This window comes from Polypterus senegalus, chromosome 10, assembly GCF_016835505.1.
Source record: "Polypterus senegalus isolate Bchr_013 chromosome 10, ASM1683550v1, whole genome shotgun sequence".
Taxonomy (NCBI): domain Eukaryota; kingdom Metazoa; phylum Chordata; class Cladistia; order Polypteriformes; family Polypteridae; genus Polypterus; species Polypterus senegalus.
In genome coordinates, this window is record NC_053163.1 from 160622276 (window position 1) to 160637325 (window position 15050).

Here is a 15050-nt window from a genome sequence, read left to right on the forward strand (position 1 = left end):
TATTATGGGACCTACGTCATTGGTATTGTGGGCTGCAGTTAGACCCATCTTGTCATTTGGTACCGGAGTTGTAAAAGCAGTGTTAACGTTCATGATGTGCCATCTGTAGGAGTGACAAATGCAATGCATAAGTCCCTACTATATGCCATTGGGTATGGGATTCATAAAAGCAATCTCAATATTTGTGATGTGCCATCTGCAGGAATGACAAATGCAATGCATTCTCTTAAAGCAAATGTTTATGATGCACCATCTGTTGGAATGTCGGGGACTTAGCAACTAGGCGGACACACATTTATCCTTTTATTAAGGTGGATGCATGCATTTATTGTTTAGGGGTATGTGAGGAAGGATTATGAGTTGCGAAGCCGTGTTTGTGGGGACAAGGGTGGCTGCCCACTTTGATCTCCTCTTTCCGTCCCCCATAAACACGTTTGTGATAAAACTCTGAGGGGGAGAAATACACAAAATTCAGTCCTCCACTGCCACGTGGACAGTACACAGCCGGCACACAGACAGTGACTGGGCAGACGTGCCAACCACAATGCCAGCCTGTTTGAGACATTTACATTATTCATGCATATTTTAAATTTTATAGCGCCTTTCAAAACAAACACCTAATTGAAATTGCCTTCCCCATGTTGGTGATTTCTAATCGGAAGCTTTTCTAGATTGCCTGTTTGTCTTCACGGTTTTTTTTTTTCGTTGCTGTAACGTGCGAGTGACTCGCTGGGCACTGAATGACAATCAGAATGTCAGAAATTGAAATCCCACTGCTGACCCCAATATAAGCCCCCTGCGTTGAAGTGATAGTGATACTATTCGTGAGATACGGGGTTCCATGCCAGGTGCCATATAACACAGTCTGAATGAAGAGCCCCCCCAAACGGACCCCCTCACTACTCGGCTTACCATGGAGCCGCTCGTTCCTCCGTTTTGCCCTAACAGATGTTTCAATGAGCTTTCAATGGCCAATTCCATCTCTTCTAATTGCTTATCAATAGTGCAAATTTGTATTGACAAGCAGCTGCCAGCGAGGGTCTTTTCCAATGTCAGTTATCCCTCCCCACCGCACCCCCGATCGATACTCAGCCACAATCAAGTGAAGTTAAACACTTCTTTATTTGGGCCGCATCGATCAGACGGCGCTCACCTCTGAACCCCCGGTGTCACGGGACATTGTGCCGAGGGTCAAGCGCGGCCACAGAGCCGTGAAAGGGACACAGCGAGAGCCCCAGGACTCACGCTGAGAGCATTCAGCCTGCGTGTTGTGGACATTGACTGCCGCGGATTTCAGAGCCGCCCTTCTAAAGAACGGCTGACAGGCTTCAGCTGGGCGCGGGGTCTACAAGGGCTTAGTATGAGTGGGGGGCTCCAGCACTTCAACTTCTGCCCAAAAGTAGGAAAGCGTCCTGGCGGTTAGGATTCTTGTTTAGGCGAGAGCATCGAAGCCGCCCCTGATATCCAGCCGGCCCACCAAGGTGTGTGTGTGTGTGTGTTGAAGAAGGACGACTGGGATCGAAACCCATTAAAGAGTGGGGGGCCACACGATTTAACAGGGACGAAGCCAACGTTCAGAGTTTAAATGTAAAGCTCGTCTCGTCAGCGTGAGGAGAAGAAGCCACAAGTCGGGTGACCCCGTGTGACCTGCCGGATTTGGGGAGGATCGGCTCTGATCAATTTTGGTAATGAAGTGGTCTTTGTTGCCTCGTCATTTTGTCTGTGCATTCAGAAAAGCCCACATGCTCATCTGAAAGGCCTGACGCATCCCTCTGTCTGCACCACATTGTGTCCGTATCGATCTTCGGCACGATGATCTTAACAACCTGGGGCGTGCGGCTGGCCCTCCGAAACGCAACCGTGACAAGTGACAACCAGAAGAAAAGACCCAACTTTAATGAAACATCTGCCGAAGATGGCAAGCACCGTGGACGGCTCACCCCTCGGAGGGCCTGGGCAGGCAGCGTCCGGAACAGAGGGAAAAAAATCGGCAAGAAAAATCCGACGAGTGGGTCACCCTGCATTAAACAAAATGGAGGAAAAGAAGTAGGATTGGGGGCCGGGCTGAAGCCTGTCTCCGCAGCATCAGGGTTAAGGCAGGATGTAAGTTTGAGGGGGCATCGGTGACATACCCACTTAGTGATGTACCCACTCTCGGCCAATCTCGAGTCCCCAGTCAATAAGAATAAGAGTAAGAGTAATGAGATTTTATTTATGCAGCGCCCTCTACAGGGCTATCTGAGGAGGCTGATCTGTCTGTTTGTTTTGTAGTGGACGGCCGACCAGCTTGATGGGCACCAGGTCTGCACGAGACCCCCCTAAAAAGGATGGATGGGGAGAATGGCTATTGGAACTGCAGCCCCCCCAAGTGGCCATGTGGCAGTGCCCTGGAGCTGGAGAACCCATGAGCATAGCAGTAGGGCAGCCTCGGTAATATAGTCTCAAAGTACACCCCCGCTGGATGCCATGGGTGCTGCCAGGGGGCGCTGCTCAAAGTAAGCGTCCCCATTTGGACCAGAATCTGCCTGACAAGGAGACATTCCCTCAATGGGTGGTCGCCTGCCCTCTCCATCTTGGGATTTGGTTGGAGTTGGTGCTCACATCTCAGGATTGGTGCAGCCAGAGGAAATCAAAAAAGAAATGCAGATAAAGAAAGAATTTGTGGGCAAGGGAATGCATGTGGCAGGGATTTGTGGAAAAATAAAGTGGTGAATTGTTGTGGGAGGTGGTGTCTGAGGGGTTTGGGAAGAGCGCCCTCTACTGGAGATGGCTTATTTTCAAAACTGGCAAAGCAGTTTCAGAATGAGGCTTAAAACTGGCAGTGCTGCCCCCTAGAGGCAAGGCAATGGAGACACAGGCATGGGTTCAATTTCTTGACAGACCCCTGGTGTTACCCTGAATGAATCATCTCACCCTATCTGTGTGTACTCTTTAAAAACATGGAAATAAGAGAACTGTGCCTGAGAAAGGCGCTATATAGCAACAAAACGAGTACGGTTCAGCTCCTGACGAGACTCATTTGACAATACACGATCCAGGGAAGGTGCCACGATATGCGACTAAAACTTTGTGGATGCCTGACCGTCACACCTCTACCCTGCCCTGTGCCAGACTCCAGGACGGGTCGCATAGTTCATGACTGAGTGCCATTGAGATAAGAAGGTGCTCAGACACCTGCGATGGTAAAGCAAAGCAAATCTGCATTTTTATTAAAACAAGTGCAGCCTTTCACTCGAAACGTCAGTGTGGGCTTCCTTTATGCAAATACTTGTCACGCACGTGTCACCGGGGGCCACCTTCCTGGCACTGATTAAAGTAAGTCATACCACCCTAAGACGAGAGGGGGTGCCATTACAAAACAATGTCCTCTCTTCTGATGTCTTAGGACGTCACCTGGCAAGTGCTCTGCACGCTCCGCCTATAAATGGCCACGCCCCTTCCGGCATTAAGATGGGCGAGACGCGGAGGACGGCATCAGTATTAGAGCCAGCATTGCCATGGACTGAGCCCTTGGTGAAAAGCTCACCTTCTACTTGAAGGCAGTTTGGCCGCTCAGAGCCTTTTGGGACTCTGTTTTTTGCTCTTTATGAACTTTTCTTAAAAAGGAGTAACCCGGCTGGGTCCCCAGCATTCCCTTGTTGTCACTGTGGGTCTCAATCTCAGCCACACAGTGTTCACGTTGGCCCTCACACATCTCTCTCTCTATATGAAATTCAACAGCTGTCTGTCTGTCTGCTTTTCACGAGAGAAGTACTTAACGGATTTAGATTGGGTTTTTATCTAGAATTTGCTTGAACATTCCGGTTGATTTTGCGACTTTTCTAATCTAGCTAAGGGTCAAAGTTCACTTGCAGGAGCGATTTATTTGCTCGAATCCAAGAGAGAGACACAGCACAGGGCCGTTCTTAGCAGTTTGGAGGCCCTACGCGGTTCAGAAATGTGCAGGCCGGGATGACGGAGCCTACATGTACGCTTGTGTGTATGCAAGTAAGTAAATGTACACTTTATGTCCGCGTGGACTACGTCGACCGGAATAGACGCGTACGGAACGGATAACTAAACTGTAAGCGGTAAACTGTTCCTGTAAACAGAAAATCAAAATAGCCTACCAGTGCCAAGTATGTAAGCTTACAGGAACCGACGACCAAGGACCAAACCAAGTTTGGTAGGCATTAGCTACTACCGGGCCCTGGAGGAACGAGGATTAGGATGTAGGGCCTGTGTGATATATTAGCTTTACGTTTAACTAATAATCCAAATAATAATATATGATAGTCTCAAAACGCACCATCCGCCACCGATCCACGCTGTGCAATGGTTTATTCAGACTGAGTGATCGCTATTTATACATTCCCAGTCCCACGGCCCCCGATTCCCTGCCCGCTGCGCCCTGCTCCTACCCTTCCCCTCTGAATTCGACTCAGAACAATAGAATTTAGGATGAGGAGGGTATCGTGACACACGACATGAGGGACTGGCACAGACGGCTGCAGTGCCCGGGGCATGACAACAACAACAAAAAAAAAAGTAAGTCGGGGCCCTACGCGGATGCCTAAGAACGTCTCTGTCCTGTTTCACTAATATGCGGACGAAACCGCCAGTGATGTAATAATAAATAAATAAATATGAATACATTTTATTTACACCGCACTTTATATAAACCATCTCAAAGGGCTACAGAGTAAAATAAAGTGATAAAACAAAAAGACCTAAAAAAAATACTTCAATAATAAGATATCTTTCTAAAAAGATACGTTTTAAAATCTCGTTTAAAAACATCAATCGACTGTGGGGCTCTCAGGTAATCCAGGAGGCGCCCCGTCACCCATGCTGCTGAGCTTAGTTCTGGGAACTTGAAGAGTGTTATGGCGCTTTTCCACTGCATAGTACGGCACGACACGGTTCAGTTCAGCTCACTTTTGGGGGGTTTTCCACTGGGAACAGTACCTGGTACCTGGTCCTTTTTTTAGTGCCACCTCAGCCGAGGTTCCAAGCGCGCCGAACCGTTACCAAAACGTGACGTGTAAACTGCTGGTCACTGATTGGCCGGAGAAAATCGTCATTACTGCGTCACTGGCTATTCTTTTCTTTATACACGCGGAAGTTTGTGTCCCGTCTCTCCATCGCTGGACGCAGTTTGTTGCATAAGTGGATGAATGTTTCTTCAGACATTCGAAAGTTCTCCAGCCACTGAGTGTTTGTAAAACCGGGAACAATCACATCCCACCACTCTGAAGCACGGTTAAATGTCCAAACAGATGGTCTGTTGCGGCGACTTTTTTGCAAAATGTGGAAGATCTGTGATATACAGAATCAGCATTTTAATGTTACACTGACAGCTAAGTTCATTTTATGCTTTGCAACAGTGATACAAGTTAGCTAGTGATGTGTTTTTTAGATGCTTAGCCTTGCGCGTCGTTGAGCTAAAGTGTTGTCGTTGTCTGCGTGTTGTTGTAAAAGTTCCACGGTGTCACGGCAGTAGAGGCGGCGCAACTATAACGACACGGGAATAATCCCGCCCACTCTAAAGCGGTACTAAACTGCAGTCGAAACGCAAACCGAGCCGAACCAAGGTGAGCTGTACTGAACCGTGCTGTGCCGTACTATGCAGTGGAAAAGCGCCTTTAATGTGTACAGAGCGGAGGGTACGTGAAGAAGTAGGACGGGAAAGGAGTTCCTGTAAATAATGGGGGGCATCATGCCCATAAATACACTGATGAGTGAGGAGGGAAACAGGGAGCCAATGAAGGGTTTTCAAAATAGGAGTGACGTGGTCGTACTTTCGCACCCTCATCAGAATTCTGGCAGCAGAGCTCTGAATATACTGGAGTCTCTGGATACTCTGACCAGGAATCCCGATAAAAAGCGCGTCACAATAGTCCAACCTGGAGGAGACAAAGGCGTGAACAAGCCTCTCTGCATCCGCCAGGGTAAGTATAGGGCGGAGTTTAGCAACGTTCTTGAGATGATAAAAAGAAGATTTACAAAGATATTTCATATGGCTGTCAAAAGTGAGTTGAGAATCCATTTTAACACCCAAATTAGTGACTGATATAGAAAGAGGAATGTTTTGACCAGAGAACGTAATACCAGTAATGATAGAAGAACGAAGATGATGTGGTGTGCCAACTAAGATGGCTTCTGGTTTGGATCTGTTCAACTGAAGAAAGTTAAGCCTCATCCGTCTCCTACAAGCAGGTAGTTACTGTAAAGTAGATGTTGGCAGAGGAGCATTAGAGGAGGTGGGAGTAGTGCTGAGGTAAAGCTGAGTGTCACCAGCATAACAACGGAAGGAAACCGGCAGTGACGTGCGGTGAGGTTCATGGCTGGTGACTCCTTTAGAGTCCGATTTACAAATCTATGAGCCCCAAAGAGTCGCTTCTTCACTATTCAGTGGGCACACTGCCTACTGGTTATGTTTCACGTCTCATCTCATTCTTTACACACATATCGGTAAGGCGCATGTACGTTACGTTTATAGCGGCGAGAGAGAGCGCATTTGCTCAGGGCCACATTAAGACCCTTAGATGCCCTAAGCACTAAGTCATTTTGGTGCCCTTTACACTAGTACTTCAAAATATTAAAACAATAACAAACTAGAAAATAACATTTGATTTTATTATTGAAAGTTCAAAATTAAACAAAACATACTTCTAGTAAGAAGGAAAGTAATATTTATTTTTGTATGCTTCATTTTACTTTTTTTCCTTGCAAACTCTTTGGTTAGATCTTCATAATCAATCTTACGCAACCCATCTGCTTCTATACATAATACAGAGAAGGCATCCGGCCTGCCTTGACGCACAATTGTTCTGAGGGGATTTTTAATATATTTCAACCGAGAAAATGAGCGCTCAGCTGCGCACTTTGGGACCATCCGTGTTAAAAATATACGAAAGGCAATGTCTACATTTGGAAAAGCACACTCGATATCCATCCATTCTCCAACTACAGGGTCACGGGGGTCTGCTGGAGCCAATCCCAGCCAACACAGGGCACAAGGCAGGAAAAAAAGCCCAGGCAGGGTGCCAGGCCAACACTCAATATTGTCTGCACGACTGAATCTTGTTTTTACATTTGCTGTTGTCCTGAACTTATGGCGCACATATAAATGAAACTGCTGAAGTTCAGCTGAGTAATTCCTGTTGAAGTCCTCTGGCCTGGTGAGCGTCAATCAGCTGCTCACAGCACTTAGAATACTAAATGTCAGTATGTCCGTGTTAGTAGATGATGAAGTGACGTATGGCGGATCACTTCGAAAAGAGAAAATCTCTCCGCTATTTCTGTGTCGATCTCTCCTCTCCTGTTCATCTCCAAGTTTGTCAACGATTATGCAAAAGGTGCTGATAAGACTTTAACCCCAAAATCGATTTAAAAATGTATTTTGTGCGGCACTGCTTTTCGATAAAGATCTGATCGCGTTTTTATCATGAAGAGAAAATGGCATCCGAAATTTTCCAGATTTTATCGTTTGGGGTCGATTTTAAAGTTTTTTTTTTTTACCATTTTGATTATTTAATTTATTTATGGCAGACCCCCGTGACCCTGTGTTCGGGTTCAGCGGGTTAGAAAATGGATGGATGGATGGAATTTATTTATGGCTTTTGTGTCAATTTAGCAAATCTGTTTACACATATTCTTAGTGCAAGATTTGAAGAATATTTTGTGAAAATTTTGTTAATAAATCTTTATTAGTAAAAAAGTTATAAACAATTTTATCCAATAGTAATCAGCTGTACGATTTTCACTTTTACATAATGTAAATGAATTTCAAAATATCCAAGAATAGAATTAAATAGACTGAGCAGAATATTTTTTCCTCAAACTGGGATGATTTTTTTGTTTTTGCTGAAAACAGAAAATAACACCTTCTACGCACTAGAAATTTATTTTAAGTTAAATAACATAATTCACGAAACACAACAATTACGTGATAATAATTTTTAATCAACTATTATTTAAAAATATAAAAGCATATTATTTTATATCGAATTATTTTCACAATATTTTGGCATAACATGGTGTTTAAGGGAATCACCATGAAAGGGGAATTCCTCATCGTAGATGGCACCAGTCTGCAGAACGCACTGTGCAAGGTGCCATCTACGAACAGTGGCGGCATAGGGAGGTACAGGGAGGCATCATTCATTTTTCATTACATTTCATACATATGGCTATAAATTTAATTAATCTAATAATTTGTGTGATAAATTCGGCCATGAAAATTTTTTTGTGGTGCCCCCCCGTATCCTTGATACCCTAAGCCTGTGCTTACTTTGCTTATATGGTTAATCCAGCACTGCATTTGCTCCTCACCCTCCACGTGTTCTCAATTTTCCGTTGCAATTCCACAATTCAAACTCATTCAATACAAATGAAAGTATAGAGTGGGGTCCAAAAATATGGATTTCGATTTTGACCTTAGTTGAAATATTAAGTTGTTTTTAAAAGCTTTTAATTCTGATGCTTTGATCAATTTTAATACCGACTTTTCAACAAAAGGATAACAATAAAAACAAAAGAATATTTTATTTAAGGACAAAATGTAGTTTTTAAATAATGGATTGTTTTTTTTTCTTTTTCTGATCCCATTTTTTTGTAAAATTGAAAACCGTTTATGCTCTTTACCTTTATTTGTAAAAGAAGTCCGTGCGCCTATCCTTCCCCACGAAAATCTCTGTCACTTTCTTGTAAAAGTCCTCCTTATTTTCCTTTAGTTTTAAGTCTTAAATCTTCCATTTTGGAGGTCAGTCGAAACAAGAAATAAACTAAACGGCCCGCTGCAGTGCACGTGACTTTCTGATGTCGCTAACTTATCGGCGCAGAAGAACAGCAGCAATGAGCACCCGTTGGGCTCACATGCGCCCCCTTCAGGGCAGGACGGTTACTACCTGTCTCATCTTGTGCCTTCTCACTGCGGTTTTATGTCCGATCAGTAAGACTAAATATGTCACACACATTCATTAAAGATATTAGTCAGACTGTGGAAAGTCAGGGTGTATAATGAACGTGTCTGCACACCTTATATTGACGACATACAGAGAGACAGCGACAGGCACGCGTATCAACCCCGTCAGTGTGTGAGGAGAGCGCAGTCCAAGGGGAGGTGAGGCTCGTCACTGCGCACCTCGCGTTTCTCCATTGTATTTGAACAGGAAATGCGCCAGTTCAGCGATTTCGACTAATGATCATCATTATTGGAATCATACAGAAAACACATTTATAGCATAGACCAGTGGACACATTTATTTTATGTTATCATTACAGTATTAGTTTTTTTTTAATTTTCATGATGTCCTCGTCAGCCTCCTCTGACCGCACGTCCCTGGTTTATGCACAACACTGGGGCTCAGTGTCTGTGCGGACTCACTGAAGGGCTCACGCGCGTCTAAAATGTCTACGCATGCTGGAGGATTAAACTCTGCCCCCTTGCCCCGCCTCTTGATGCTGATTGGTCATTTGAGTACATTTAAGTTGGCCTCAGTAACGCGTACTAAGCGCTCATAGCGGCCGCTAAGCGAAATGCAATTCGTCTGCGTTACGACAGACACGCAAGTAATGGGTGGGAGTTTGTTGTAATCAGTTGTAGTTTCTGCCAGAACGCTAGGGGGAGTTTTTAAAAAATGTGTCACTCATTCAAAAAGAGTTTTGAATAAAAGAAAGTTCTTCTTGATTGGAGATCAGTGCGTGCCTGTCGTAAAATAAAGAAGTTAACGTTCTGAGTTACCCATCCATCCATCCATTATCCAATCCGCTATATCCTAACTACAGGGTCACGGGGGGTCTTCTGGAGCCAATCCCAGCCAACACCGGGCACAAGGCAGGAAACAAATCCCACACACCCACACATCAAGCACACACTAGAGCCATTTTAGGATCGCCAATGCTGAGTTACCCACGGCTGGCTAATTATTTTACCCTGCTCTGGTCATAACAGAGTTCAAATGCAGTTTAATTACATTTCTTTACATCACTTTTGTCGTTTTTGCCTGCGATTAGATGGGGATCACCGGCTGGTACCCCAAACCTTGGGTTACTTGTGCTTTTCTTTACAATAAACACACAACAATGTAAAAACGTAAAAAGAACAACAGCAAAGAGAAAGCAAAAACTCCAGGGGTCTTCAAACTTGAAAGTAACATTGCCTGGCCCATCCTGTAGATGACTTGGGTTCAAATCCCACCCCAATCCATGACTGGCGACTCAAAGCTGGCACAGCATCAGTTTAGGTGGGCATTTGTGAGTGAGTTTTGTGATGGGCTGGCATCACATTCAGAGCATGGCCCACCACAACCTTTAAAAACTTTAGTAAATGGACTGAAAGGTGATTGAATGGGTACACCACTCATCTATGTAGTACCCCATAGTTTCAACATCAAAGAGAAGACAGAAACACAAGTGGGCTTCATGCTCTCTCTCTTGAAAAGAAACATTGTTTGGCCCATCCTGTAGATAACTTGGGTTCAAATCCCACCCTGATCCATGACTGAGGACTCAAAACTGGCACAGCACCAGTGAAGGTGGGCATTCATGAGTGAACTTTGTGATCGATTGGCATCGCCTTCAGAGACTGGCCCACCACCACCTGTACATGGGACAAGCAATTTTAGTAAATGGACGGATGGATGGATGAACAGGTACACTACTATGTAGTACCCCATGGTTTCAGGGTCAAAGATGAGTGGGCTTTGCACTCCCTCTTGAAAAGGAACACTGCCCAGCCCATCCAGTTGATAAATTGGGTTCAACTGCCACCCCTATCCATGACTGCGGACTGTCCTTATCTTCTTCCTATAAGCAGCCCCAGGTCTCCCAAAGTCTGTCTGTGAGGTTGACTGGTGACTCAAAACTGGCACAGCACTACTGTCGGTGGGCATTAGTCAGTGATCTTTGTGATGGATTGGCATCACTTTCAGAGACTGGCCCACCACAACCCTTACATGAGACAAGCAACTTCAGTAAATGGATGGATGGATGGACGGATGAATGGATGGATACACCATGTAGTACCCCACAGTTTCAGGTCCAAGCAGAAGGCAGAAACACAAGTGGGCATCGGGTTCTGTCTTTTCACCATCCTAAGAAGCGCAGCCTTTGGAACGTCAAGCCGTGCTATCAATATGTAATGCCAGTGATGTCCAGCAGATGGCAATGTGGTCAAATCTCCATCCACTTCTTAGGACTGCTTAATTCAAGGACACTCTGGCAGAAGTGGCCACAAAGAAGGGGGTCCGTAATGGTCAGGGTGCCAGTCCATCACACAGCACAGCCCACAAAAATACCCACAACTCACCCAGTGTCCTCACCTGCCACAATTAGTACAGGTTTCCGGGAAGAGGAGCATTACCTAGGCACAAGGGGACATCCAGAGAAGAATGCCAGCCCAGAAAAGAGCACACTCAAAAAAATAAATAATAAAAATAAAATAAACCCATGGATTTGGTAGCATCACCCAACATTGTGTAATAAAACCCACAGGAACAGGAGGAGTACAAGGACACCGCGGAGAGTCACACCTTAATGAACACGGACACAGAGTGCCAGAAGAGAGCGCCATCGGTAAAGTCCCAGCCACAGGGCTCCTTACCAGTCAAACCATCCATCAGTCAGCCTGTTCAGTTCAGTTCAGGGTCATCGGGGTCCAACTGCTATCATGGCAGCATAAGGTACGAGGCAGCAACCTGAGGCACCACCTTTGGTGCCCACATTCACACTCAGTCACACCTGGCAAATTCAGAGCTAAACATGTTTGAGATTTGCTAGGAGCAGCCAGATAGACACTGGAAGAACATGCAAAGTGCACCCTGGCCATGGCAGAGCTGGGGTTCAAGCTCAGGGCACTCTCCAGATCGGAAGTGGAAAGTCTGAAGGCAGTGCCACCCGATGCTGCCCCAAAATTGTGAGTTAATTCAGCAGCAAAAGAATGAGCATCATTAATGGAGGTGGGGACTGTTTAAATGACAGGCTGGGTGACCCCCCAACACACACTCGCACACTCACCCTCACTAACACACTCACACTTACGCACACACACACAGACACACGAACTCACACACACACACACACAGCACTCGCACTGGACGATTCCTTCTGAAATGAAACAGCGACATCTGCTGGTGACAAGAGACTTTTACTGACTTGCAAACTCCTAAAGCCACGTTGATGCTGTGTTCAAAGATCAGGCGTTAATCTTAAATAGTCCGATTATAAAAAAATAAATACAAAATCTCCAATTCCAGTCAACAGTATTTACACATTTTGATTAACATATAAAATGTTTTATAGAGCATAGCACGTAATTCAAATATTCCAACCCTTGCCAGCATTCTTGTTTTCCTGTCTAATAAAATGCATCGGGGCGTCACTCACCGTGACGGGGGCTTTATAAACTAAAAGTGAAAGGCAATAAGATAAGGGAGATGATGTTGTCTATGAAAGGCACTATATAGAAAATGACAATTCATTCCCTAAAGACAATGCCAACAGTGTCGGGCGCTATATAAAATAAAATCACACAAACATTGGTGAGGCGGGCTCTGTGAATGTCGTCACATAGAATGAAGGATAGCTGGTTGATCCCTCATTAACACCGCGAGGGCGTTCACTGTGAAAGGCGCTATATTGGAAAAGAGGTGGCAGATTTTAATAAATATTGTGGTGTCGTTCACTGGTACTTATCAGTACTGAGAAGTTATTCTCTGTGTAAGGCACGATATAACATTAAGGTGGGCTGATTTACTAATCCTTGAGCTGCATTATGAAGGTGAGAGGCGCTATATAAGTGACGGGTTGACAGACAATAAATAAGTGCTGAGACAGGAGCTTTAGTAGCTAAGAATGAAACGGCGGGTGTTAGTGGCTGATTAAGTGTGGCTTTCAGCACGAAAGGGTAAACTGTGAGAGGCGCTATATAAAGTAAATCAAATTGATTACAATGATTGTAGGGTGAGCCGCGCAAGAAATCAAGCGCTTTATTAAACAAAGATTAATTGTAATGAGACAGACACCATGAAATAATTATTATACATAAAGCTCATTATTATTTATAAAACAAAGATTTATGAAGACCTTAAACCTGATCGATGTGTTAACCCTTAATATACATGAAGGGTGTTCACTATGAGAGGCGCTATATTAACTATAGGCTGGCAGACTATAATTAGCAAGGGTGGGGCATTAACTGTGACAGGTGCCATGATGATTAATTAACGTAATGGAATAATGTCCTCAGTGTGAGGCGCTATATGAAATAAAGTCTGATTGATATTTTAACCCTTAATTTGCATTAAAGGTTTGCAATGTGGGGGTCCCTATATTAATTAGACATTGAAAGGGTGCAATAAAAAATGTGACCTGTGCTTTAGTTACTAAGAATGATTTACAATTGCATGATGTTCTCAGTGTGAGGCGCTATATTAAATAAACCTAATTGATGTATTAACCCTTAATATGCATTAAAGGTCTGCAATGTGAGAGGAGCTTTATTAGTTGAATATTGAAAGCTATAGTAAGCAATGCGACTGGTGCTTCAGTCAATAAGAGTTACTAGAAATGGACATTGTTGTCAACGTGAGGCGCTATATACAGTAAAGGCTGATCGATTTATTAACCTTTCACACTCAGCATGGGCGTGTATAACCCTAAGAGGAGTTTTATTAGGCAGGTGCCTTAAAGTTAAGTGTTAGCTGTAATGGGGTCGTGTTTTCGGGGTGAGCCATTGACTGCTGGATCATTCATGATGTTCATTGTCAGAGTGTAATCAGCGGCAGGCACTTTCTCAAGTAAACCTGATGATTTATTTATTACGGTTGTGTGACTATATGACGTGTCGATCCCAGATACGGTGTCCTTGGTGTGAGGCACTATAGAAGCTCAGCTCAGCTGTGCCCTCTTTAGATGACGTGGCGTATTGGAAGAAGGTGTGCAGACTGAAGTGGACACCAGAGGCCAGGAAGATGAAAAAGCAGAATGGGAATTCCATCTGGGATCAGTCAGCTGGGCTTGTCCTAAAGCAGATTTCAATTTTTGCGCGAGGGTTCAAACCTAACTGCGGTGGGCTGGCACCCTGCCCAGGATTCGTTCCTGCCTTGTGCCCTGTGTTGACTGGGATTGGCTCCAGCAGACCCCCGTGACCCTGTATTCGGATTCAGCGGGTTAGACAATGGATGGATGGATGGGTTCAAACCTAAAGTCATTCCAAGGGCCCTGCCTGTAAATCAGCCACACTTCTCATCAGGAGCGTTGTGGCTCTAAGAAGGCACCCTTAGCAAAGAGCTGCTGTTGAGGAAGAAAATTTGGAAGAAAAAAAAAAATCAATTTCACACATGCAGGATTACGGATTTTCATTGCTTTGTCCATTGCAAGTCATAGAGGCAGAAGGAGGCTGGGGGTGGCGACTTCTCTGTCTCTTCTCCCCCCCCTCAACAGAGCTCAGTATCCACCATGGTGTCCACCGCGGCCCCCCCTAGTCTGCTGCCCGATTGGCAAACAGCCCAGCCTCCCACATGAGGGCACGGCTGCTCTTGTGGCGGGTGACTCGGGTGGACTCCAGCACCTGCAGAGAAAGGTGAGAGCAGGAGAAACTGTCATCATCATCTTCTTCATCATCGTCATCATCATCATCAACAGCATTATCATCATCATCACCATCATCATCTTCATCACCACCACCATCATCATCATCATCATCAACATGATCATCATCTTCATCACCACCACCATCATCACCATCATCATCATTATCTTCATCACCATCATCACCGTCATTATCAACAACATCATCATCATCTTCATCACCACCACTATCATCACCAGCACCATCATCATCATCATCATCTTCATCATTGCAGTGCTGTGTTATCTAGTCGATGGTCTAACAGACTTCAAATAATTCAGACTTCTTTCTTTTAGTGTGTGAGTGGACGTGTCGTGGATGGAGGTGGCAGGGCCGGTTGCAGGGCTGGTGGGTTAACTAAGGCCACCTGAGGCGAGGCACAGTCCTGTTGTCACCGCCGGCTGAAGAGGTTGGATGTGTTTTACTAACACGCTGG

At 44.9% G+C, this 15050-nt stretch overlaps 1 protein-coding gene across 1 annotated transcript in view; it reads right to left on the bottom strand.

Annotated features, from left to right (window-relative positions):
* Positions 1 to 12111: 12111 nt before the first annotated feature.
* LOC120537892 (mitotic spindle positioning) overlaps positions 12112 to 15050 on the bottom strand; it is a 42979-nt gene continuing 40040 nt past the window's right edge. The window contains exon 5 of the mRNA XM_039767150.1: positions 12112 to 14554. Coding sequence (XP_039623084.1) covers positions 14465 to 14554 — 90 coding nt within the window. The 3' untranslated portion in view covers positions 12112 to 14464. The remainder of the gene's footprint in view (positions 14555 to 15050) is intronic.